Source organism: Camelina sativa, chromosome 12, assembly GCF_030686135.1.
Source record: "Camelina sativa cultivar CO46 ecotype springtype chromosome 12, ASM3068613v1".
NCBI classification, from domain to species: Eukaryota; Viridiplantae; Streptophyta; class Magnoliopsida; order Brassicales; family Brassicaceae; genus Camelina; species Camelina sativa.
In genome coordinates, this window is record NC_141891.1 from 21,205,169 (window position 1) to 21,227,384 (window position 22,216).

A 22,216-nucleotide genomic window follows, 5' to 3' on the forward strand; every position below is an offset into this window, starting at 1 on the left:
ACGTCAAAACCTTCTCAAAAATATCAGTATTGCCTCCGGATGCCCTATGCATCGACGGACGGACAACTTATGCAGCAAAGGATGCCCGTTATGCTTCATCCTTCTCTGAGGTCTTCCTTTGAAGCAAATGTGAAGCTGGAGGTATCTTTTGCTCTTCTTTTTCTCATCATTGTAAATCTGATTAAGGTTCATACTCAGATTCTTTTATCCCTTTTTCTACGATAGTTTTTCTGGATTTGTTTTGACACACTACATATATAAAAGATAAAGGTATATTTCAACAGAGTTTTAATACACATTTGCTGTCTCCTGATTCACATTCATATTCATTAGGCTGAGAAGTTCACTGAAAATAGCTAATTCATAGTTCCTTTCACTTCTTTTTTAGACTGTATTGGTATAAATAGTTTGGTTAATGGTTACAGTTCCTTTCACTTCTTTTTTAGACTGTCCTGTAACGCCATTCCATAGCCTAACTGATTTATCGAACGATGCACTTGCAATCCATTTTCCATCAGGTGAGAAATAGACATGATTTACAAGCTGTTGATTTGACCAAAATTGTCCGTAAACAATCAGAAAGAGAACCAAAACCTCGGCGAAAAGAATGAAGTTTTCAAGAAAGTACATGTTGATGACCAGTCAAACGTTTTTTAGATTGTTTGTTAACAGAAGGTTCCCAGAGGAACATTGTAAAATCATCAGAACCAGACACTAATCTTTCAGGGGCATCCCCTTTTGCTTGATTGTATTTTTGGAGTGCCTATAATAAAAAGAAGCCAGCAGTTTGCAAAGGGACAGATGAAGATCAGGGTAAAAGGAGTGATTTTAAGTGTGTGGAATACTTAAGATCAGATTTTGCTAAATCAATATCTAACAATTCTGATTTTGCTAATGCCAAGGCAAAGATCCGAGAGCATACTTATGAGCTTCTTGCCTATATAAGATAAATATCGAACAATCATGCCTTTAGTAGGATTAGAGGCCACAAACTCATGACATTAGATTTGTAGGTTATCGGGTGATAGGTGATCATCGGTGCAAAACCAAATCGAGAAACACTAATGGCGCCTGCATTTGGACAATATTTTTACTAACCTTGACTGATTCTAAGTTTCTCCCAGGCTATACAGAACCCATCGGAATGGCAACTTCAGCTAAAAGGGTCTCCCAGGCTACATTACCCAATTCTTGTGCCCTGAAAAGGTTAGAGATTAACTATTAGTACGAATCCAGAGAGGGAAGTAATCTGAGGAATGATGGTGAGGGAAAGTTCAAACCTTTGCAAGTAAACAATGGAGTTTCAGTGTAGAGATCCCAAAGCCTGACAGTGGTGTCACCTGAACCACTTGCTAATTGCTTACCGTCAGGACTAAATGAAACACAAAGCACAGCTTCCTCGTGGCCTACAATATAAAAACAAACCAAATAAACTCAAGTAAGCCATTTGCATTGAGTTCATCTCTAATTAAACAACTCTGAAACGGAGGAAAGCAATATTATGACGTACCAGCAATGGTTTGTGAGCAACGGTTAACTGTAAACATAAAAGAGAAGAGAACCATATCTATCACAAAAATGTACATAACACAAACCATCTCAATCAACAAAGACCAAAATCGATTTCGTTTGTTCTCGTTCCTACGCAGCTTCAAAATAAAAAAAAACAGATCGAGATTCAAAAACATAGTTCGCACCTTGAAGACAATCGCTGTTCTCAGCCTCCTTCCTGACAACATCGAGAACGGAATCAATCAACTCAGCACCTTCGGTATAATGACCTTTGGCCCAGTTGTTACCAGCACCGGACTGGCCAAAGACGAAGTTATCAGGACGAAAAATCTGACCAAAGGGACCAGATATGAGGGAATCCATGGTACCAGGCTCCAGATCCATAAGAACAGCGCGAGGAACTTTGACTCCCATCGAGTAAGACTTAGATCTGCAGAGAAAACGTCATTTTTTATGGAATCTTTGTGGGCTTGACGAAATTAGGGTTTCTGGTAGGAAGTATGCTCTCGCGCTTGGCCATGAGCAGCAATGATAGCCATGAGGGAGGAAGAAAAACTGAGAGAGCAAGGGAGATTGGAAGAGACACAGTGGAGAAGAATATCGGAGACGGCGAGGGAAGAGGAGGATATAGTTTTTTTTTTTTTAGTCACCAAACTATTCTAAGATTGGTAACAAATGTCGAATTGTTCTTCAAGATTTCTTTCCATTCACTCTTGATACTCAACTCCAACAAGAATATGGTTTCTTTTGTTTGGATGCTATGATTTAGTCGAAGAACATGAAGCAAAGTACAAGGAATTGATTTCATGTTTTTTTCAATTAAATTTAATTATAAATGGCATAAAACATAATAAAACACACAACTCAAGTATAGAAGTAATTTGCAAACTTTTATGTGTTATTCTAGTAAGTCGAAAATCTCAACGTGTTAGTCTAGTAATAAACCTACTTTTATGTAATATTCTAGGTAATTTCCCTATTTTAAAACATTCTATGAAGTTTAAATATTTTAAATATTTGAACCTTTTAAAAGTTTCAATATATAAAATATTTTAAACTTTTAAAATTTATAAATTATAATTTTTTAGAAACCTTTTATAAGCTAAGAAATTTTTAAAATTTAAAGATTATAAGATTTTGAAACCTTTTAAAAGCTAAGACTTTTAGAAGTTTCAATATTTAAAATATTTTAAGCTAAGACTTTTAGAAGTTTTATTATTTATAATATTTTAAACTATTAAAATTTAAAAATTATAAAATTTAAAAACTTTTTAAAAGTTAAAAACTTTTAAATATTTCAATATTTATAATATTTAAACTTAAAAAAAATTTCAATATTATAATATTTTTTTGAAACTTTTTAAAGTTTTAGTTTGATCAAATAAAAAATCAGATCAAACCAAATAAAACTTTTTTACTTGGACACATGATAAATCAAGCTTTCCTGCTCATTCGATATTGGAAGCATATTAATTTTATTTATACTGGTTCTGAAACGTTGTCTAAAAATTTTTAGCCGATGTGGAACGTTGTACATAGTTATTTTATTTCCATAAATTTAAAATTTTCCTTTTTCTAAAAATCTTTAATATAGAAAATTCTGGAAATTTAAAAAATGTTAATGAATGACATGTCAAATCCTTATAGGTTGTTTAAAATAATTATTAATATAGAAAATTCTGAAAATTTAGAAAATGTTAATGAGTGACATGTCAAATCCTAATAGATTGTTTAAAATCCTATATGGACATCTTAAGGAGCTTATAGCTTCTAATTTTATTTAGTATAGATGTATTATGTATAATAATAACATGTTTGTCCTCTATGCCATGAGAATAAATAATATCCTCTCTCATACACAGCTCACCTACGTCTTTGTATACCATGTGTTCTTTCCTCTTTTTTCTTTACTATTCCCTTTTATTTTTATCATATGTGCTTTAAATACTTTTACAAAAACTAAATCAAATCATTTGTAAAAATAATTTTATAGTATTTGCACGATGAGAGTTAAATTATTTTTATAGTATTTGAATGATTAAAGAATTTGCATATTTTTGTGCGTTTTTATTGTTTAGATTGGCTATATTGTATCTCTTAGAATGTATGTTTTTTATTTATTGTGCAATTAAATTATACGTTTGGGTTCTTTATGTTTATGTTGTATCTTCTAGGGTATAGCGTGCTCTTTTCAACATGTAATTAATTTGAAATTAGTTAGTTTCTTTATTTTGTGCATGAGTCTTCATCTAATGTATATTTGGTCTTCTCATCACCGCTACCACCACCATCATCACCACAGCCACCATTATCACAATTCCGTCATTACTACAACCATGGGCGGAGGCAGTAAGGAGGGAGGGGTCAGCTGACCCTATTAAATTATTTTTTTGATGTGTTTTTAGTTAGAAATAACATAATGACCCATCTAAATTTTAGATTTTGACCCTACTAAATTTAAAATTTATATTCTGACCCCTGTATATTTTGAATTTTGATCTTATTAAAACAAAATTTTCATTTTGATCCTCAAAAAACTTTGGATTTTCACCCCATTAAACCAAAAAAAAAATCAATTTAACCTCTTAAGTTTTATATTTTTAGTCCATTAAAAATGAAAATATTCTTTTGACCCCTTTAAGACTCGGCTCTGGTTCCGCCACTGACTACAACCACAACTGCTGTCGTCATAGCTACCATCACTACAACTACAACCACCACTACTATTAAATTATTGCAGGTTGTGCTAAATACTTAGATAGTATGTAATATACTATACTATTTTATGTGTTTCTATATGGAATTTTATCTTTTTAGTTACCAAAACTATTCATCATCTTAAAAATTTTATATCTGATTTTAAAAATTTAACCTATGTCAAATGTAGAAAAGAATCTACATTTTGTTTACATAAATTTTGGATTTCATATTAATTTTGTTGAAAAAATATATTACTAACAAGTATGAAAAAGTAAAATGCCTAATTTAAATAACAAATAAAAAATAAAAAATACAAAATCAAAGCCAATGTTCTCGTTCTTTCTTCATGCGCGTGTGTTGCTTTTGAAGGACCTGTTATTTTGTAAGATCCATTGGTTAGTTTCTTTATTTTTCACTTTAAAATGTATTTAATTTTATTATCAAAATTGGTTATTGAGCAAAATCACCCTTTTAAAAATGAGCAATACAAAAAACTATTTTTTTTTTAGTCAAAAATCTAATTCATATCTTTTTTATCACTGTACTAAAGAAGGTTCAAGAGGAGATAGATAAATAACGGTTAGTCCGGTCCAAATCTGCCGGTTTAGAATGAGCATTTAATTTGATTATCTCTTTAGTCGCATTATTATCATAAACAGTTCCGCAAGAAACAAATAAAGAAAGTACAGAAGGAAAAAAAAAGAGAGAAACTCGATTTCAAAATTTGAATCTTGTAACGGCCAAAGCTTCAATACCTTCTCTCTATATCCTTCTTCTTCTTCCTTCTCTCTGTTTCCCCAAATACACACTCAAAAATGGCGTCACTCGCTCCCGGCATCCTCCTAAAACTCCTGCAATGCATGAATTCCAACACACGCCCCACCGGAGACCACAGATCCGCCACACTACAAGTCACCGGAATCGTTCCAGCTCTCGCCGGCTCCGATTTATGGCCCAATCAAGGGTTCTTTGTTCAAATTTCAGATTCTTTAAACTCCACTTATGTGTCTCTCTCTGAACGAGACACAGATCTAATCCTCACTAACCGTCTCCAGCTAGGTCAATTTATCTACCTAGAACGGCTAGAGTTCGCGACTCCAGTCCCGCGTGCCGCCGGAATCCGCCCTGTCGCTGGCCGTCACGCCTTCGTCGGATCTCCGGAGCCGTTAATCGCACGTGTATGTAACGGATCCAAACGAGATTTCGTGATACAACCAGTTTCTGACTCCGAGTACTCTCTTGATCCCATCGCTGTTTACTTAAACAATAGACGATCCAACGATAACAACGGCGGCGGCGGAGACGGAAATGTTCCTAAAAGGGAAGCCCTTGCTCCGGTGAACCAAAACGAAATTCGAAAACAGAAAACGACGCCGCAGAGGTTCTCGTCACCAGCATCGTCAAAACGGTCAGTCTCATCGATGAAGAAGAATAGCTCCGGTGGTGTGACGACGGCGGCCGTGGTGGAGAGAGATCCGTCGCCGGCTGTTTCTGGTAAAGGGAGGAGATCTGCTTCTCCGGTGCCGTCGAAATGTGTGGTGCCGAGTCTTGCTGCAGCGCGTGAGGAGCAGAGAAGAGTTGCAAGAGAGCCAGCGATTGTTGTGCCGTCTAGGTATAGGCAACCGTCACCTAATGGGAGGAAGATGAATCCATCGCCTAGTGGAAGAAGAATGTCGATCTCACCTGGACGTAGGCTTTCTACGGGTTTGAAAATGTCTCCTATGGTAGATTCTTCAGGGAAGAAGAAGATGGCGGCGATGGCTGCTGGAATCTGCAAAGCTTCAGAGGCTTTAGCCTGTGGTTCTTCGGCTAAGAATCGGAAGAATTGGGATGAACTGTTAGCTGCTGATGGAAATGCTCAAGTTGAGCACAAGGAGAAGAGTTGTGTTAAGAATAAGCCTGATCATCAAGCAATTTTGCGTACTCAGGTAACAAAAAACTTTGTTTAATTGGATGAACAAATTTGTGTGTTTATTTAAATGATTTCTTATGTGTGATGGACTGATATTGGTATTGTATAATTGTTTTAGGCTGCTATGTCGAGCCGGCTCAGTGATGCGAATAGGCGGAAGAGTGATTCTTCATCTTCAGCGTGTGAAGAGAAAGCCAAGTCGTGCTCATCAGAGACTAGTATACTAGAAGAAGTCTCAGCCTTTGGAGGAGTTGGGATCACTTATTATGAACGTAAATGGACTGATGGTAGTGTTCCATTGGATAGCATCTCAGAGGAACTTGCAAAACTTGGAAAGGTATGAAGGCTGTCTTTTCACGTTATTGAGCTGCATTAGATTATAACACTAGAGTGATCGATTGTAAATTGATTACTCCAGGAAGCTATGCAAAGAAGAGACTTTGCTGCTAAAGCTGCAGCTCGGGCGTTGGAAGAAGCAAATGCCAACGAGTGCATCATAAGATGTTTAAGGTATACAGTTACACCATCCTAAATGTTGGCATACAATCTTATTACACTTTCGTACCGTCTTTGATACCTTATCTTTTGGTGGATGTTTCAGTAAATTCTCGGAACTTTCTTTAGCCTCCAAGGTGGGGAATCCTTTGCAAATCATCAACCAGTTTTTGACAATCTATGAAGATGTCGTGAAATACAGTAAGATAGCCTCAGAAAACAGTTTCAGCTCGTCGTCTGATCAACAAAACCCAATCTCTCTTTGGGTTGAAGCTGCGTTAGCTACTAACCTCAGTGTGGTCTCACTAGTGAACAACCAGAACAGCCACGAATCACCATTGTCTCTGAAGAAATCAATGCCTACTCGTCTCTCCCCCCGACCACCCTCTGTCAAGACAGGTTTGTTCTTTACACTGAAAAAACGAAGTTCCATATCAAAATGGCTTTACATATCAAATGCAGAGTTCTAAGTTTAGTAATTAGCATTTGTTGGTATTTCAGACAATATTGTTGGGATGTGGACAGACATAGATGGCTTGAAGGAAACGGCTAAATTCGCAGTGAACCTACAATCGGAAATGCAGATGTGGTTCATTAGGTTCGTGGAAGAGTCGTTAGACAACAAAAACACAGCAAAGCGATCTTTAGATAGTAGTTCCATAGCTGCTGTTCTGTCTCAGCTGAAACAAGTTAACGAGTGGTTGGACCGGGTCGTGTCGAACCAAGAAAACCAGATCACGACAATGGCTCTAACAGCCAAGATCGAGCGGCTGAAGCGCAAAATCTATGGATTCGTTATCCACCACGTCGGATCGACATACGACAACTCTGCTTCTTGATTTCATCTTTTGCTTTTGTTTCTTCAATGTTCTCACGTTTCCATCCTCTGTAATACAATGGCTCATGTTTTTAAAGATAATTTATCAACTGCCCGAGAAGAATTTCTGTGAAAAGAAGGTTTCCAATTTATTGAATAGTTTTTACAGTAACAAGCTTCTTCAACATCATGGCTAAAAGATTTGTTTATTCATAGAATACTTTGTCTACACACTTAAAACAGAGTAAAATAAAATGAGAATCAAACTTTTAACTCTTCCACTTCTGGACTTAATGGTTTAAACAGAGCTTCCACCTCGTTTTCGTCTACTTCTTCAATGCTTGCCGGGTTCCATTTTGGGTTCTGCAAAAGAGTTTTCACAGAGCAAATCAGTTTTGATTGACTTGAGCCTTGATATTAACAAAACTTTGGCATTAAAGCAGCATAGGTCGATGCAGATAACAAACTCATATGCCCGGTCACAACAAAGACATTTAAGATGATCAACTGAGTGATTAAAAGAACAGATAGATGAAGCTGAGCACAAGATGAATCAAACAGAGAAAAAATTGAGTGGCAATGAACAAACCTGATCCTTGTCAATCAAAACTGCTCTAACGCCTTCAGCAAAATCACAACGCAAGGCAGATCTTAGTGCAATGCGATACTCAGTTTTCATCACACCATTAAGCTTCACAAAGGAAATTAATATGGGAGGTTAAAATTCGTCTTAGTGGAGAGAAAAATAACGGAATTTATGAATTGAAACTCACTGTTGTTAATTCGTTCACAGTTTTACCCTTGGCACATGCAACATTGGCAAAGTACTTCTGTGTTAGGTAAAGAGAAAACGGTGCTCCTTTTTCCAAACCTTTGAGTGCCTCATTAGCCCATTCTACAACTGTATCCAGACATTTTCCAGTATTCACAAAGGTAAAAGGCAGCGATCTTAGTTTCGTCTATAATCTTAAACTATAACTTAAAACGGTTTGAATGGTAACAGTAAGGCTCTATGAGCATTACAATTCCCATGGAAAATCATACCTGAAGGCTCATTGCTTTGCTGGTACTTTTTGAGCTCTTCTATTGTTTCCTTGACAGACTTATTTGAGCTAAAGGCTGACTCTATTTGAGGCAAAAGCAATTTGAGGGTGGCCTCAGATTCAGGATTGCCGCTATATTTTGATAAAGTTGCTTGGATGTCTTGATCAGGATCCTCAGAACTGCATTATGGATTGTATTAGTTCTAAAATAGAGAAAAATATTTCGTTTTGAAAGAAAGATAAGAAAGGAGGTCGAGAAAGGCCGTACAGGTTAGCTGACAAAATGGCTTCCTTTAATGAAGTTAGCTTTTCAGATGGTACATAATGCGTCCCAAGACCAACGAACAGTGCATCTGATGGTGTGGAGATCCTTTTTCCAGTCAAACCAAGATAAGCACCTGTAGACATTTATGCCAGAAAAGTTGCACTGAGCAATATACCACAGGAACCTTTGCTTTCACTATAAACAGGCTTCCATCTATATGAATTCCACTCTATACAAACTTAGAAGGATTTAACGGAACAATAACCATTTTTCACTAATCAACTAGGAATGACCTTTAACTGGCGTTGACAATTTCCTTATTTCCTTTAAATATAGCACCTTAAAACTATATAGGCAGTGTAAGGAATTCGAGTATGAACATACCAACAGATCCTCCTCCAGGACTGTGAGCTGCTATATATGAAAACCCGACATCTGGGAACAAGCCAATTCCATTTTCTGGCATGGCAAGAACTGTCCTCTGGAATGGAAACAAAATATGAAAAGAGTCAAGAAAGTAATTCCAGTTATTTACATACACAAGAAGCGCAGAACAAGTATTTGCTCTTTAGTACCTCTGTTATCACACGGTAGCGACCGTGTCCAGAGAGACCTAGGCCAAATCCCATTGTTATACCATCCATCAATGAGATATATGGCTTTTTGTACCCAGCAATAGCGCATATCAGGGTATATTCTGCTGTAAATACCTAAGGAAGTCAAATTTCAAAGTTCAAAAAAATCAACGTTCTGGAGGTTAACATATGCTAAGAATTTGGAGGGTACTACTCAAAGAAGGGCCAAACGTAAGAAAATCTAAAGAACAACATCCAAGAGAGTACCACAGACATACCTGTTGATCAAATTAGTACACAATTTACTTCATTATATTCAGTTATAAGAATCAAAGTTAAGTGCTCTTCAGAAATGAGCTAGTTCTGTAATACAAGGTGCTTAATGACAATGAGAGTATTGTTATTTTCTAAAGCATGACCTGAAGTATCGAGATAACACCACATAATTTCATTTTCGTGTCTAATATCTTATATGGTGATGAGTAATGACAGAAAGTAACAAGCAAACCAGGATTAAATCTGACAGTTGCTGTAAGGTTATTATCTGCTTCACAAGCAGTTAAACTAAGTTAATATGGTTATTTTCCTTATCTAAAGACGGCTCCTATGATGCAAACTTTACCCATCGCAACAAACACAACCCGGAGATAACCAACAAAAATAACCATATTGCATAGTTCTAGCATCTTATATATTTAAAGACAAAGTATGTTTTGCATGATTATTCAGAAACCTTTTGCACAAGAGGTGTGCTTTTGTCCTTTTGGATTTCTGCAGCGACTCCTTTAATATCCATCCCTGCAACACCATTCATAGATCCCATAACGTGGTCAAATGCCACATAGCTTCATCTACATGAAACAGTTTAACAGAAAGTAGAGCAATCACCTGCACAAAAGGCTCGAGGAGTGCTGCCTTCGACGATAACACATTTGACTCTAGGATCAGATTCCCATTCGTCAAGAACGCTTTTATACTTTATATCCATATCTGTAAATATCATAACCAAATTGAGCAACTCTGTGATCCCCCAAAATCCAATTCCAACAAGTTGATAAGAAGATTTCTCAAAATTGAGTCTGATTCACCAAATTGGGGAGATGAAGCAATCATATAAAGAGAGAGAAGAGAGTATTTGCAACTATTTGTTTTACCAAGATTCATGGCGTTGAGAGCTTTGGTTCGATCGAGAGTGATGAGAGCGACGCCATTAGGAAAAACGTTTCCTTTAACGAAGTCATCGCCGCCAGCTCCGGCCATCACTGAGAATTTCCGATTATCGGAGAGTGAGAGTCTGAGGAGGTGATGAGAAGAGAAGTTTGATGAGAAGTTGGGGAAAACGATGCGATGAGCCAAAGTTTTGATGATCATAGTTAAGTTTAGTTGGAGAAGAAGGTCGATGAGGATACAGTCATCAGTGACGGTGAGAGATGGAGGCTACTGTAGGTAAACACTCTTTCTGAATCAGCGGTTTCTCCTTTGCTGTACATTTTTTTTATTCATCTCTTTGTAGCAATTACATGTTAGCAAAATATATATCTTTTGCTATAATTTTTTTTTTTTTTTCTGTCACTAGGAATCTATATTTTAATTATTTTTGTAGACCAAAATATGGTTGTGAAAATATTTCAGAGCCGCAACCAATTCTACCTGTATCTCTAAGTGTTCGCAGCACCCCCCGAACCATTCTTAAGACCACCAAGCTAGAGAACCTAATTTCCGATGCGAGCAATCAGTCGAAGGAATAGCCAGATAGTATCCTTCTGTGATATCCCGTATGTAACACCCGTCCCGCCTTATTGGCCAAGACAACATGTTATTCAAATGGTCCCGTCAAAAAGCTTTTTTCTTTAAAATAAAACTCTTCAATCATAAAACTTGTTCCACGTCTCATAAAGCTTTTAACCCGAGGGAAAAGATAAAAGGGTGAACACAATGACGATATTCTAATCACATACAACAATCAATGTATAGCATAGAATCAGACTCCACATTTTTGATATACATTCAACAAGCATAACGGCTTCACATAATATTCAATCTAGCATATAATCATAATATCATTTAAACCATATTTAAACACCAACACATTCATCGATACACACATTCATCAACATCGCTAAACCGAAATCTCATCAACTTAGCATGGCACGAAACAAATCTCATGTTCGTCCAATCTCTAGGTACGAAACAAATCTCATGTTCGTCCAATTACCAGGTACAAAACCAATCTCAGGTTTGCCCATCATGAGTCACAAAACAAACCTCATGTTCGCACCCTCACGAGACGCGAAACAAATCTCATGTTCACGCCCCCATCACATAATCTCATTTCATATCATCATTCAACAATTATCATGTTACACATCAACTCATTCTATCATGCATCATACCATGTCATCATACCATGTCATCATACCATATCATCATACATTATAATCATATCACGCAATATCAAACAATAGACATATCTAATCATATAGTTTCTAAGCCTATACAAGCAATTCATAAAGAACATGCTTAGAAAATAATCATTGTGTTTCCGCGATTACCACCCTCACCTTTGCCACTTAAATGTTGAAACTCATTTCTCCTTTTCCATGTCAAACCCAATATTAAAGAACACCAGCTCCATCCAACCTCGTTGCCAAACCAAACAGATGATGTCACCATTTATTCTATACAAATGAGCCTCATAAACACACGTGTAAAACCACAACTAACCGTTAAAATCACAATCCCACCGTTGAATCTGTAGCCAGTAGTACCGTGAAGCTCCCCACCAATTCTCAGCTCGAGCAGGTAAGTTTTGGACTACCAAGCGCTGTTCCAAGGAGACAACCTTGAATCCGATTTCTAGGGTTGCAGGTTCGGACAGTTACAGATATTTCTTGCGCAGAAGCAACAAACATAACTTCTTGAATATAACTCCGATCGGACTTCCGTCAGTTGATACGAGCTTGTGGCTTGATGGTGATCACGCCGGTGTTTTCAGTTTCCTAAACCGATGTTACCTCCGGCGCCGACGAACCTCCAAATATGCCTCCTCCAAACTGTTTTCCCTCCCTTCTCCCTCTTTCTTATTTGCTTTTCTTACTTTTTGTTGTTCTTCTCTTCTTCACCTTCGATCTACTCCGACTTTGCTCCTCCACCAACATCAAGGCTTTCCACGTACATGACATAAATAAACAGACCCCACCCGTGTTCTCCACCACCGTCGCAACGTCTCGTTCTCCCCTCTCCTTCACGACTACCGTTCTCTCCTCTTCCCCCTTTCTCTCCCTTTTCTATCTCTTCTTCCAGTTCCATCTCTCGGCTCCATATTGTCTTCTTCCTTTTTCTCTATCCTTTTGTTATGATCTCGTGCTCTCCCTTACTCTCTTTCACGTCATAGGCTCTTAAGGTTTTTAATTCTCCTTTGTGCGGCCATGGAGATAAAAACGAACATACACACAAACACCCAAAACCCTTTGTCGTTTACTAGATTCAAGACTAATGGGCTTTAACATGGGTAGAAAAACAGACCGGCCCAATTACATGAAATTGAGGATGTTACAATTCTCCCCCTCTTATAATGAATTCGTCCTCGAATTCATAGCGAGCTTTCCAAGCATCTTAATAATACAACATGCAATCTCGTTTCCTTCAAGTCACTCGAATGATTTAGCAGAACTTCTAACTTAACCACCTTAGTACAAACACTATTCTTACTTTCACTTCCGCAGTAGGAATAACGTTTAAAAGTAATCAACACAATTCAAACACAATCAATCAACTCACTTAACATAAGCACATAACAATCAATCAATCAACACTTTTTGTTTTGTTTATTTTTTTTGAAAACGATTTTTAAAATCTGACCCTCCGTGATGTGATCCGGAGACGCGGTTACGGTACGGTCGTGGTACGGTCGCGGCTTGAGCTCTCGGTCAACTTTCGAATGGTAGAACTTTCCTCGGCAAAGGTTCTTGACTTTGGATCTAGGCGAGAAACAAACGAGGAAAATGGAGTTTGAAGTGATTCAAACGAGCCGTTTGGGAATACGGTCGAGAAGCCACGAACTGGTTGATCGGATGGTACGGATGTGGGAACGAACAAACGGTCGGTTGCGATGGAAACGATGATGGAGTCGAGTTGAGATGGTTCGATGGAGAACTCGAGATCTTGTGGAAGAGAACTCGAGGTTGCGAAGGGGAAAAGATGGAAGTGAAGCGAGGGGAGACGAGAGTGGATTGAATGACGACACAAGAGAGTTGGTTCTTTTCTTGATACGGTCGCTAACAAGATCGAACCCGGTTCGAGTCTTGCTAGGGTTCTCTCACTTAGACAATCCCGGATTGGACTAATGAGAGGATGGATACAAGTTAAGAATCTCTCTTGAGAAAAGTTTTATTTTCATTCAAGTCTAAAGGAGGAACAAGGGCATAAGAGGAGTTTAAATAGTTAGGTCTAGGTAGGGGCTTAAGGACACGCGGATTCATCTTGATCCGCACATCGTCCTTTGACGTGTTCTGTTTGCAATGAGAACACGTCGCCACCTTTTGACTAACGCGCTAGCCACAAACTCTCTCAACGTCAATAAGTAAAAGCATCACGAGAGGAATATTCCCCAATGTTCAAATTTAAACCAAAATAAAAGAGGAAAGAGAGATAACCGCCTTGGCCTTGCGCATGAAGCAACTTAGCCTTTAGGCGTTGTGCACCAAGCTCCATGCCTCGTTAAAACCTCTCCGGTAAACCCAATGAGAAAAACCCGGAGTAGGGGAAAGAGTACACTTCCTTGCTTTGGCGACTTTGTTGTCTTCACTCTTGGGTAAGAGTGAAGATCGATCGGACCGAGTATTCGAGTTCTCCTTGGGACGTTGTCTGAAGGGCAACTGATCATACGAGGAGCTGTTCCGGGGCTGATGATATTTTGGCCGCACCGTTGACTTGCGCCTTTGGCTTCCTGTAACGCATATTGGCTCCGAGCTTTGGTCAGGTTCGGCGGTCCTAAGTTGTCTTGGGCATCTTGGCCGGGGCTCCTTGGGCTCGCTATGACTCCGGTGAGTTCCTTCGAAGCCTTGGCAGCGTTCAACTGAGGCGATTTGTTCGTGGCCGGTGCGTCCTGGTTCGGTGTCTTGGGATCGCTCCGCGCGTCTCGGTGGTCTTGGCTAGGCTCCGTTCCCACTATCACATCACTCCGGGTCGGAACCGGAGTGGCCTTAACCTAGGCTTTGATACCAAAATTGTAACACCCGTCCCGCCTTATCGACCAATACAAGGTGTTATTTAAATGGTCCCGCCAAAAAGCTTTTTTCTTTAAAATAAAACTCTTCAATCATAAAACTTGTTCCACGTCTCATAAAGCTTTTAACCTGAGGGAAAAGATAAAAGGGTGAACACAATGACGACATTCTAATCACATTCAACAATCAATGCATAGCATAGAATCAGACTCCATATTTTTGACATACATCCAACAAGCATAACTGCTTCACATAATATTCAATCTAGCATATAATCATAATTTTTGCTTCAACCATATTTAAACACCTCATTCTCATCATTACACACATTCATCAACAATATTGCTAAACCGAAATCCCATCAGCTTAGCATGGCACGAAACAAATCTCATGTTCACGCCCCCATCACATAATCTCATTTCATATCATCATTCAACAATTATCATGTTACACATCAACTCATTCTATCATGCATCATATCATCATACCATGTCATCATACCATATCATCATACATTATAATCATATCACGCAATATCAAACAATAGACATAACCAATCATATAGTTTCCAAGCCTATACAAGCAATTCATGAAGAACATGGTTAGAAAATAATCATTGTGTTTCCGCGATTACCACCCTCACCTTTGCCACTTAAATGTTGAAACTCATTTCTCCTTTTCCATGTCAAACCCAATTAAAGAACACCATCTCCATCCAACCTCGTTGCCAAACCAAACAGATAATGTCACCATTTATTCTATACAAATGAGCCTCATAAACACACGTGTAAAGCCACAACTAACCGTTAAAATCACAATCCCACCGTTGAATCTGTAGCCAGTAGTACTGTGAAGCTCTCCACCAATTCTCAGCTCGATCAGGTAGTTTTGGACTACCAAGCGCTGTTCCAAGGAGACAACCTCGAATCCGATTTCTAGGGTTGCAGGTTCCGACAGTTACAGATATTTCTTGCGCAGAAAGCAACAAACATAACTTCTTGAATATAACTCCGATCGGACTTCCGTCAGTTGCTAGGCTTGATGGTGATCACGCCGGTGTTTTCGGTTTCCTAAACCGATGTTACCTCCGGCGCCAACGAACCTCCAAATATGCCTCCTCCAAACTGTTTTCCCTCCCTTCTCCCTCTTTCTTATTTTCTTGTCTTACTCTTTGTTGTTCTTCTCTTCTTCACCTCTGATCTACTCCGACTTTTCTCCTCCACCAACACCAAGGCTTTCCACGTACATGACATAAATAAACAGACCCCACCCGTGTTCTCCACCACCGTCGCAACGTCTCGTTCTCCCCTCTCCTTCACGACTACCGTTCTCTCCTCTTCCCCCTTTCTCTCCCTTTTCTATTTCTTCTTCCAGTTCCATCTCTCGGCTCCATATTGTCTTCTTCCTTTTTCTTTATTCTTTTGTTATGATCTCGTGCTCTCCCTTACTCTCTTTCACGTCATAGGCTCTTAAGGTTTTTAATTCTCCTATGTGCGGCCATGGAGATAAAAACGAACATACACACAAACACCCAAAACCCTTTGTCGTTTACTAGATTCTAGACTAATGGGCTTTAACATGGGTAGAAAAACAGACCGGCCCAATTACATGAAATTGTGGATGTTACACCCTACTACGAGTCCTCCGTCTCAGATTTCATCGCCGCGGTCATCTGGTTCATCGGTACTACCAAAAAGTCTCATGATGTGTCTCAGGTACCAAAAGTCCTTCAATCACTATTACCATCATCGTCAATAAGGTTATTTTAGTTACCATATTTATAGATTTATTACGTGTTGCTCTAATGTTCTTATGAACATGCAATTAATTTATATACCCTTCATCTAGAAGTTTATATAGGAAGAACAATAGCAGATCTACATCATTTTAATCTTTTCATTTTTGAGGTTCAGTCTTAATAATGCACTTGTTTGAATATAGTGAAGTTTGCTTTATACAGGATTATTTACTCCAGACATCATAACATATAAGACTTTTCGAGAAAGGAAAGAAACAAAAAGATAAGTAATCAGCCTCTTTTGTTTCAGGTAAAAAAAAGGTTATTAACAAAATGGAGATAAAGATTAGAAGAAGGTGGTGTCAATCGTATCTGTTATATAATCTATTCAAATTAATGTGAAAGGTTAGTTACAGTTTTATTTATATTTGCGGTGATGAGAATTTCATATATACTTAGGCACTACTTGTCAAAAAAAAATTAGAATTTATTTAAGTAAGGTTAGTATTAAGTATTAACCAAATGGAGATAATGATTAGAAGAAGGTGGTGTCAATCTTATATATCAATTAATATTGGGATATCATTTACTCTGGAAATCATATCCCATATGGTAAGTTACAGTTTTATTTATATTTGCACTGATGAGAATTTGCATATATACTTAAGCATTACTTCTCAAAAAAAATTAAGAATTTTAAAGTTCTAAAATCCAAGAATAAAACTGTAAAATAATAAAAAAACAGGAAACAACACAAAGCTCCAAAACCCACTTTAATTGCTTAAACTGTTCTAAACAATGAATATGAAATTATAAAATGTTTTGAGTAACACCAATAGTCCAGCTTGCTCTTGACATTCAGGTTTTAGCCTAAAACATGAAAATAAGAAAAATCATCAATAATCTATGATTACAATTGTGAATAACGATAAAGGAATCTGATATCCATGCAATATGAATTGTTTACCTTTTAACAACAATCATCTTCAACAGTAAATAAGCACTAAAGATTTTAGCAAGGATTGTAAAACCAAATGGCTGGCCATTTTGGTGAAAGTAGTTAACATTTTTCGATATGCTGTGAAAGTTTTGAGTGTTTTTTGAGTATTGATTTCGACTATTGTATTTATAGGCTAAGAGAGTTGGTTGTTATTTTAGGTTTGAATGTAGGATGAAATCTTAAAGAATATATTTTCAGGATAAAGTTTAAACTCAAAATTTGTGGAATATGCTAAAATTTAGTTAGATAGATATTAGTGAAGATAGTTAGCTTTATTTTAGGGGGTTAATTTTTTGTTATATTAAATATATTGTTAGATATGGTTATTATTGAGATTTGGGAGTTATATAGAGATAATTTCGGGATTATGTAAGATCTGAACTTTTGGTTTTTGGTTAGTCGGAATTTTGATTTTTTTTTTTAATTATGCAGAGAATTAGGTCTGTTTGGCAACATGGATATATGATATGGTTTTTTTTTTTTTTTTCTCCTTTTGTACTCTCTAATTAATAGTATAGATTCTGTATATTGTACATGCTGATTTGATAATGGATCAACTTGGAATAAACCATGGTATACTAAATTTGGTTAAGTAGATTATTGGTTCCGCACATCAAACTATCGAACTCGTGTAAGCTAAGCTCGATCAACTCAGCCTCGGTAACAAGTTGGCGACCGACCTATCAAGGAATATGGAAAGATTAGACCAAATCTATTTGAATATTCACTATATCGAATAACGGAATATTTTCTCCGAAGAACAAAGAAACTAAACATATCGGAAGTTGGGGATTTCCTAGTATAAATATCATGCAGGAAAGACCTAGAACTTTTTGTACATTTTTTCTTCTTCTTCTGATCATTTTAGAACAACCATGAGTTATGTTGCATCATCTAATCAAATCCTCTCTCCATTTTTTTTTTTAAGTTAATACTATCCACGTAACCAACTAACCATGAATTAACATATAGTACAACTTTTCAGGTGGATCCCTCAAATTAATGCAGTTAGATCGATGGTAAAATTTGTTATGTCACATCTTTGTTTCCTCATCTGCGCGATTCTTCTCTTTAGTTTGGATTTTGCTTTTCGTCTATCTAGAAATGCGGTATAGGCAAAGCAGCCTGCGGCCGATAATATTAACATTTATTTTCGGCTACTTTTCAGCAAAAGTCCAGCGGTTTAATGACGTAAGTTCTATTGTTCAAACCTCCAAAATTCAGGGACAGCTATGCTATAGATTTGTTAGTTCCTCATATTTGTTGTCTCGTGGTTTACTGCAAAGAATGAAAGCATTTTTTTTTGCTAATGTACTGTGCGACAAAACTTATTGCACGCAAACATGTTTTTTTTTTGACAATACACCCAAACATGTTTATATTTATCTTCATCGATCGGTCTAAATGGCGTTAATTGAAAATGACTAGAAAGACCGATGAAAATGGTCTCTTTGTTTTTCATATATAGTTATATTATACTATTCGGTGAACGTGGTCGCCCATGAGGAAAGAACATGGTCTTGAACCAGTATAAAATAGTTGCTCACACGATCGAGTCGCCTTCGGTTGCCTTACCTAAAGAATAAAAACAGATTAAGCAACTCTACTAAAATAGCATATAATAGCTATGTCTTACCAAACCGTTGTAAATGTAATAACCGATCGGAACTGTTGTATCTCAACCCTTAGATTATTTGAAAGATAATGTAGACAATGAGGAATCATATATAAGGTCATATTGGTTCTGTGTGGAATTTTGATGCATTGAACACAATAAGCATAACCACTTGGCCTCATATATTTTTATAATCATGAGAATATTATAAACTTGTTGATCCGTTGTGTTGAAAAGAAAAAAACACATATGAGTCAGCAATAAAATTATGGTTTGTCACATTCTTTTTTTCTTTTATAAGAATATGAATATCATATCGATGTCATATTAATGTTAATTAAGAAACAAATATTTTCATTATAGCTTATATAATCATAAACCAACATATATTTTTCGTTCTTCTAATTATTTGAGTCGATTAAATTCATCAAACAAAAGAATATGTAAACAAATGAAAAACTTTGAAGGTTGCAGGAGAATCTAATAAAATTTCATATTTTCCCACAAACCGCTTATCTTTCAACAAACAACTTAGCACGTCCTCTAATATATTTTTGGAAGTGCCAACCACGAACCCAAGTTGAGAAGATTATATAATAATTATACACAAAGAAAGACTATATAAAGGGCGTTCATGTTCAAGTATATCATAACCAAAAAACAAAGAAACAAATTAAAGGAGCAGTGATGGGATCCTCAAGAACGATGGGATTAGGGCACTGCATGGTTTATGTTGTGGTTCTAAGTGCCATTGCGGCTACAGTGACATCATACCCTTACTCATCCCCGCAAGCACCACAATACAATACTCCAAGCCATGAACACAAATCACCTTACCCACCAAAAAAGTATTCCCCATACTACTCTGCATCCCCACCACCTTCACCACAATATAGAAGACAAGGTCCTAAGTACACACCACAACCAAAACCATACGTTTACAGTTCTCCACCCCCACCAACTTATTACTCTCCTTCTCCCAAGGTTGACTACAAATCTCCCCCACCTCCATACGTCTACAGCTCACCTCCTCCACCATACTATTCTCCTTCTCCCAAGGTTGACTACAAATCTCCTCCACCACCATACGTCTACAGCTCACCCCCTCCACCATACTACTCTCCTTCTCCTAAGGTTGAATACACGTCTCCCCCACCTCCATACGTCTACAGCTCACCCCCTCCACCATACTACTCTCCTTCACCCAAAGTAGACTACAAATCTCCCCCACCACCATACGTATACAACTCACCCCCTCCACCATACTACTCTCCTTCTCCCAAGGTTGACTACAAATCTCCCCCACAACCATACGTCTACAGCTCACCCCCTCCACCATACTACTCCCCTTCTCCCAAGGTTGAATACAAGTCTCCCCCACCTCCATACGTCTACAGCTCACCCCCTCCACCATACTACTCTCCTTCACCCAAGGTTGACTACAAATCTCCCCCACCACCATACGTCTACAGCTCACCCCCTCCACCATACTACTCTCCTTCTCCCAAGGTTGACTACAAATCTCCCCCACCACCATACGTCTACAGCTCACCCCCTCCACCATACTACTCTCCTTCTCCCAAGGTCACCTACAAGTCTCCCCCACCTCCATACGTCTACAGCTCACCCCCTCCACCATACTACTCTCCTTCTCCCAAGGTTGACTACAAGTCTCCCCCACCTCCATACGTCTACAGCTCACCCCCTCCACCATACTACTCTCCTTCTCCCAAGGTTGACTACAAGTCTCCCCCACCACCATACGTCTACAGCTCACCCCCTCCACCATACTATTCTCCTTCTCCCAAGGTAGACTACAAATCTCCCCCACCACCATACGTCTACAGCTCACCCCCTCCACCATACTACTCTCCTTCTCCCAAGGTTGACTACAAATCTCCCCCACCTCCATACATTTACAACTCACCCCCTCCACCATACTATTCTCCTTCTCCAAAGGTCACCTACAAATCTCCCCCACCTCCATACGTCTACAGCTCACCCCCTCCACCATACTACTCTCCTTCTCCCAAGGTAGACTACAAATCTCCCCCACCACCATACGTCTACAGCTCACCCCCTCCACCATACTACTCTCCTTCTCCCAAGGTTGACTACAAATCTCCCCCACTTCCATACATTTACAACTCACCCCCTCCACCATACTATTCTCCTTCTCCAAAGGTCACCTACAAATCTCCCCCACCTCCATACGTCTACAGCTCACCACCTCCACCTTACTACTCTCCTTCTCCCAAGGTCACCTACAAATCTCCCCCACCACCATACGTCTACAGCTCACCCCCACCACCATACTACTCTCCTTCTCCCAAGGTCGCCTACAAATCTCCCCCACCACCATATGTCTACAGCTCACCACCCCCACCATACTACTCTCCTTCTCCTAAGGTCACATACAAATCTCCCCCACCACCATACGTCTACAGCTCACCACCTCCACCATATTACTCTCCTTCTCCAAAGGTCACATACAAGTCTCCACCACCACCATATGTCTCCAAGACGCCATACTATTGATTTTGAATGGTTTCATCAACAATAAATATGATTGCAATAATTTACTTTTTGATTTTTTGTCTTGGTTCTTATGATTTTGTTCCTTTGTTTTACTATCTTTTTAAGTTTTATATTTAACCAAAATAAATTGGCATTGTTTCTTATCCATTTTTTTTTGTTTGATACTTGTCCCAATTGACTCGAAATTTATAATATTTATGTTTCACTATTAAATGATAACAATTAAAATTTGGTTATCTTATTATATAAAGTTTATTTTTCAAAGTTCACTCACGTAATGGCGACAAATGTAAACTTTTTTGACTAGAGATTTTGCCATGTGTAAATCAAATAAATTATTTTTAACAATATTAAAAATTTAAAAGGATAATTATAAGAAAATTACAAAATTGAAAAAAAAAAATAGTTATGACTTATGAGAAAATTCTATGTATATTTGTCATGAAATTCGAAAGTACAAAATTGTTTACATATTTTAATTTTATGTTAATAATACTACAAAAATGGATAACGTTCTAAAAAGTAGGCTAAGAATTAACGTAATTATACAATTAATTATTAATTCCAACAATATTAAATATTCACCTCTATAGAAACAAATATACTGTTTCGTATTTTTGCACCAAACAAAGTAATTTATTCAGAAACACTATTATTATTTTATTGGTAAAACTTTTTTCGGTTAAATTTATGTTTTTTATTTTTTATGAGATTGTCTCATTCTTATAAAATAAAGCTACACAAAGTTCTATAGGATGCATCATACATTCTCTTCTCT

General features: G+C 37.6%; 4 protein-coding genes, 1 long non-coding RNA gene and 1 pseudogene across 13 annotated transcripts; 3 read left to right on the top strand and 3 right to left on the bottom strand.

Annotated features, from left to right (window-relative positions):
- Nucleotides 1–480: 480 nt before the first annotated feature.
- Nucleotides 481–2,359, bottom strand: LOC104732380 (tubulin beta-4 chain). Of its 9 annotated transcripts, none has more exons than XM_087478085.1 (5): nucleotides 1,698–2,359; nucleotides 1,511–1,567; nucleotides 1,281–1,406; nucleotides 1,099–1,198; nucleotides 481–763 (listed from the first exon to the last, which is right to left on the bottom strand). In XM_087478085.1, exons 1-4 carry the CDS (start codon nucleotides 1,924–1,926, stop codon nucleotides 1,176–1,178), a joined length of 435 nt encoding a protein of 144 aa, XP_087334211.1. In that variant the 5' UTR covers nucleotides 1,927–2,359; the 3' UTR covers nucleotides 481–763; nucleotides 1,099–1,175. The 9 variants fall into 9 exon arrangements, with proteins under 9 accessions (XP_087334211.1, XP_087334214.1, XP_087334213.1 ...); XM_087478088.1 differs by having other exon boundaries at nucleotides 1,511–1,537; nucleotides 1,698–2,354; XM_087478087.1 differs by having other exon boundaries at nucleotides 481–937; nucleotides 1,511–1,537; nucleotides 1,698–2,352.
- Nucleotides 2,360–4,813: 2,454 nt separating this feature from the next.
- Nucleotides 4,814–7,608, top strand: LOC104732383 (protein CORTICAL MICROTUBULE DISORDERING 3-like). The gene is made up of 5 exons (XM_087478814.1): nucleotides 4,814–6,140; nucleotides 6,243–6,461; nucleotides 6,543–6,634; nucleotides 6,726–7,018; nucleotides 7,121–7,608. The coding sequence occupies exons 1-5, from the start codon at nucleotides 5,028–5,030 to the stop codon at nucleotides 7,456–7,458; spliced, it is 2,055 nt and encodes a 684-aa protein (XP_087334940.1). The 5' UTR covers nucleotides 4,814–5,027; the 3' UTR covers nucleotides 7,459–7,608.
- LOC104732382 (3-hydroxyisobutyryl-CoA hydrolase-like protein 3, mitochondrial) lies at nucleotides 7,561–10,979 on the bottom strand. The gene is made up of 10 exons (XM_010451914.3): nucleotides 10,474–10,979; nucleotides 10,208–10,309; nucleotides 10,053–10,117; nucleotides 9,320–9,454; nucleotides 9,129–9,225; nucleotides 8,748–8,877; nucleotides 8,481–8,659; nucleotides 8,210–8,337; nucleotides 8,026–8,127; nucleotides 7,561–7,799 (listed from the first exon to the last, which is right to left on the bottom strand). Exons 1-10 carry the CDS (start codon nucleotides 10,688–10,690, stop codon nucleotides 7,698–7,700), a joined length of 1,257 nt encoding a protein of 418 aa, XP_010450216.1. The 5' UTR covers nucleotides 10,691–10,979; the 3' UTR covers nucleotides 7,561–7,697.
- A 431-nt stretch (nucleotides 10,980–11,410) lies between these two features.
- On the bottom strand, nucleotides 11,411–11,565 carry LOC147930845 (uncharacterized; annotated as a pseudogene).
- Nucleotides 11,566–16,208: 4,643 nt separating this feature from the next.
- Nucleotides 16,209–18,666, top strand: LOC104732385 (uncharacterized). The gene is made up of 2 exons (XR_015575596.1): nucleotides 16,209–16,262; nucleotides 16,596–18,666. It is a non-coding gene; the product is annotated as an uncharacterized LOC104732385 (long non-coding RNA).
- Nucleotides 18,667–19,540: 874 nt separating this feature from the next.
- Nucleotides 19,541–21,585, top strand: LOC104732386 (uncharacterized). The gene has a single exon (XM_010451917.2). It carries the CDS (start codon nucleotides 19,588–19,590, stop codon nucleotides 21,436–21,438), a length of 1,851 nt encoding a protein of 616 aa, XP_010450219.2. The 5' UTR covers nucleotides 19,541–19,587; the 3' UTR covers nucleotides 21,439–21,585.
- Nucleotides 21,586–22,216: the final 631 nt, after the last annotated feature.

Bases quoted from the DNA above. Each gene is read 5' to 3' on its own strand.
- LOC104732380 (XM_087478085.1), bottom strand. From the start codon at position 1,926: ATGGGAGTCAAAGTTCCTCGCGCTGTTCTTATGGATCTGGAGCCTGGT. The intron at 1,407-1,510 runs GTACGTCATAAT...TTTATATTGTAG, and splicing joins TTGCTCACAAACCATTGCTG to GCCACGAGGAAGCTGTGCTT. The intron at 1,199-1,280 runs GTTTGAACTTTC...TAACCTTTTCAG, and splicing joins TCCATTGTTTACTTGCAAAG to GGCACAAGAATTGGGTAATG.
- LOC104732383 (XM_087478814.1), top strand. From the start codon at position 5,028: ATGGCGTCACTCGCTCCCGGCATCCTCCTAAAACTCCTGCAATGCATG. The intron at 6,635-6,725 runs GTATACAGTTAC...TGGATGTTTCAG, and splicing joins TGCATCATAAGATGTTTAAG to TAAATTCTCGGAACTTTCTT. The intron at 7,019-7,120 runs GTTTGTTCTTTA...TTGGTATTTCAG, and splicing joins ACCACCCTCTGTCAAGACAG to ACAATATTGTTGGGATGTGG.
- LOC104732382 (XM_010451914.3), bottom strand. From the start codon at position 10,690: ATGATCATCAAAACTTTGGCTCATCGCATCGTTTTCCCCAACTTCTCA. The intron at 9,226-9,319 runs GTACTAAAGAGC...TTTCCATTCCAG, and splicing joins GCTACCGTGTGATAACAGAG to AGGACAGTTCTTGCCATGCC. The intron at 8,878-9,128 runs GTATGTTCATAC...AAATGTCTACAG, and splicing joins TCCTGGAGGAGGATCTGTTG to GTGCTTATCTTGGTTTGACT.
- LOC104732386 (XM_010451917.2), top strand. From the start codon at position 19,588: ATGGGATCCTCAAGAACGATGGGATTAGGGCACTGCATGGTTTATGTT.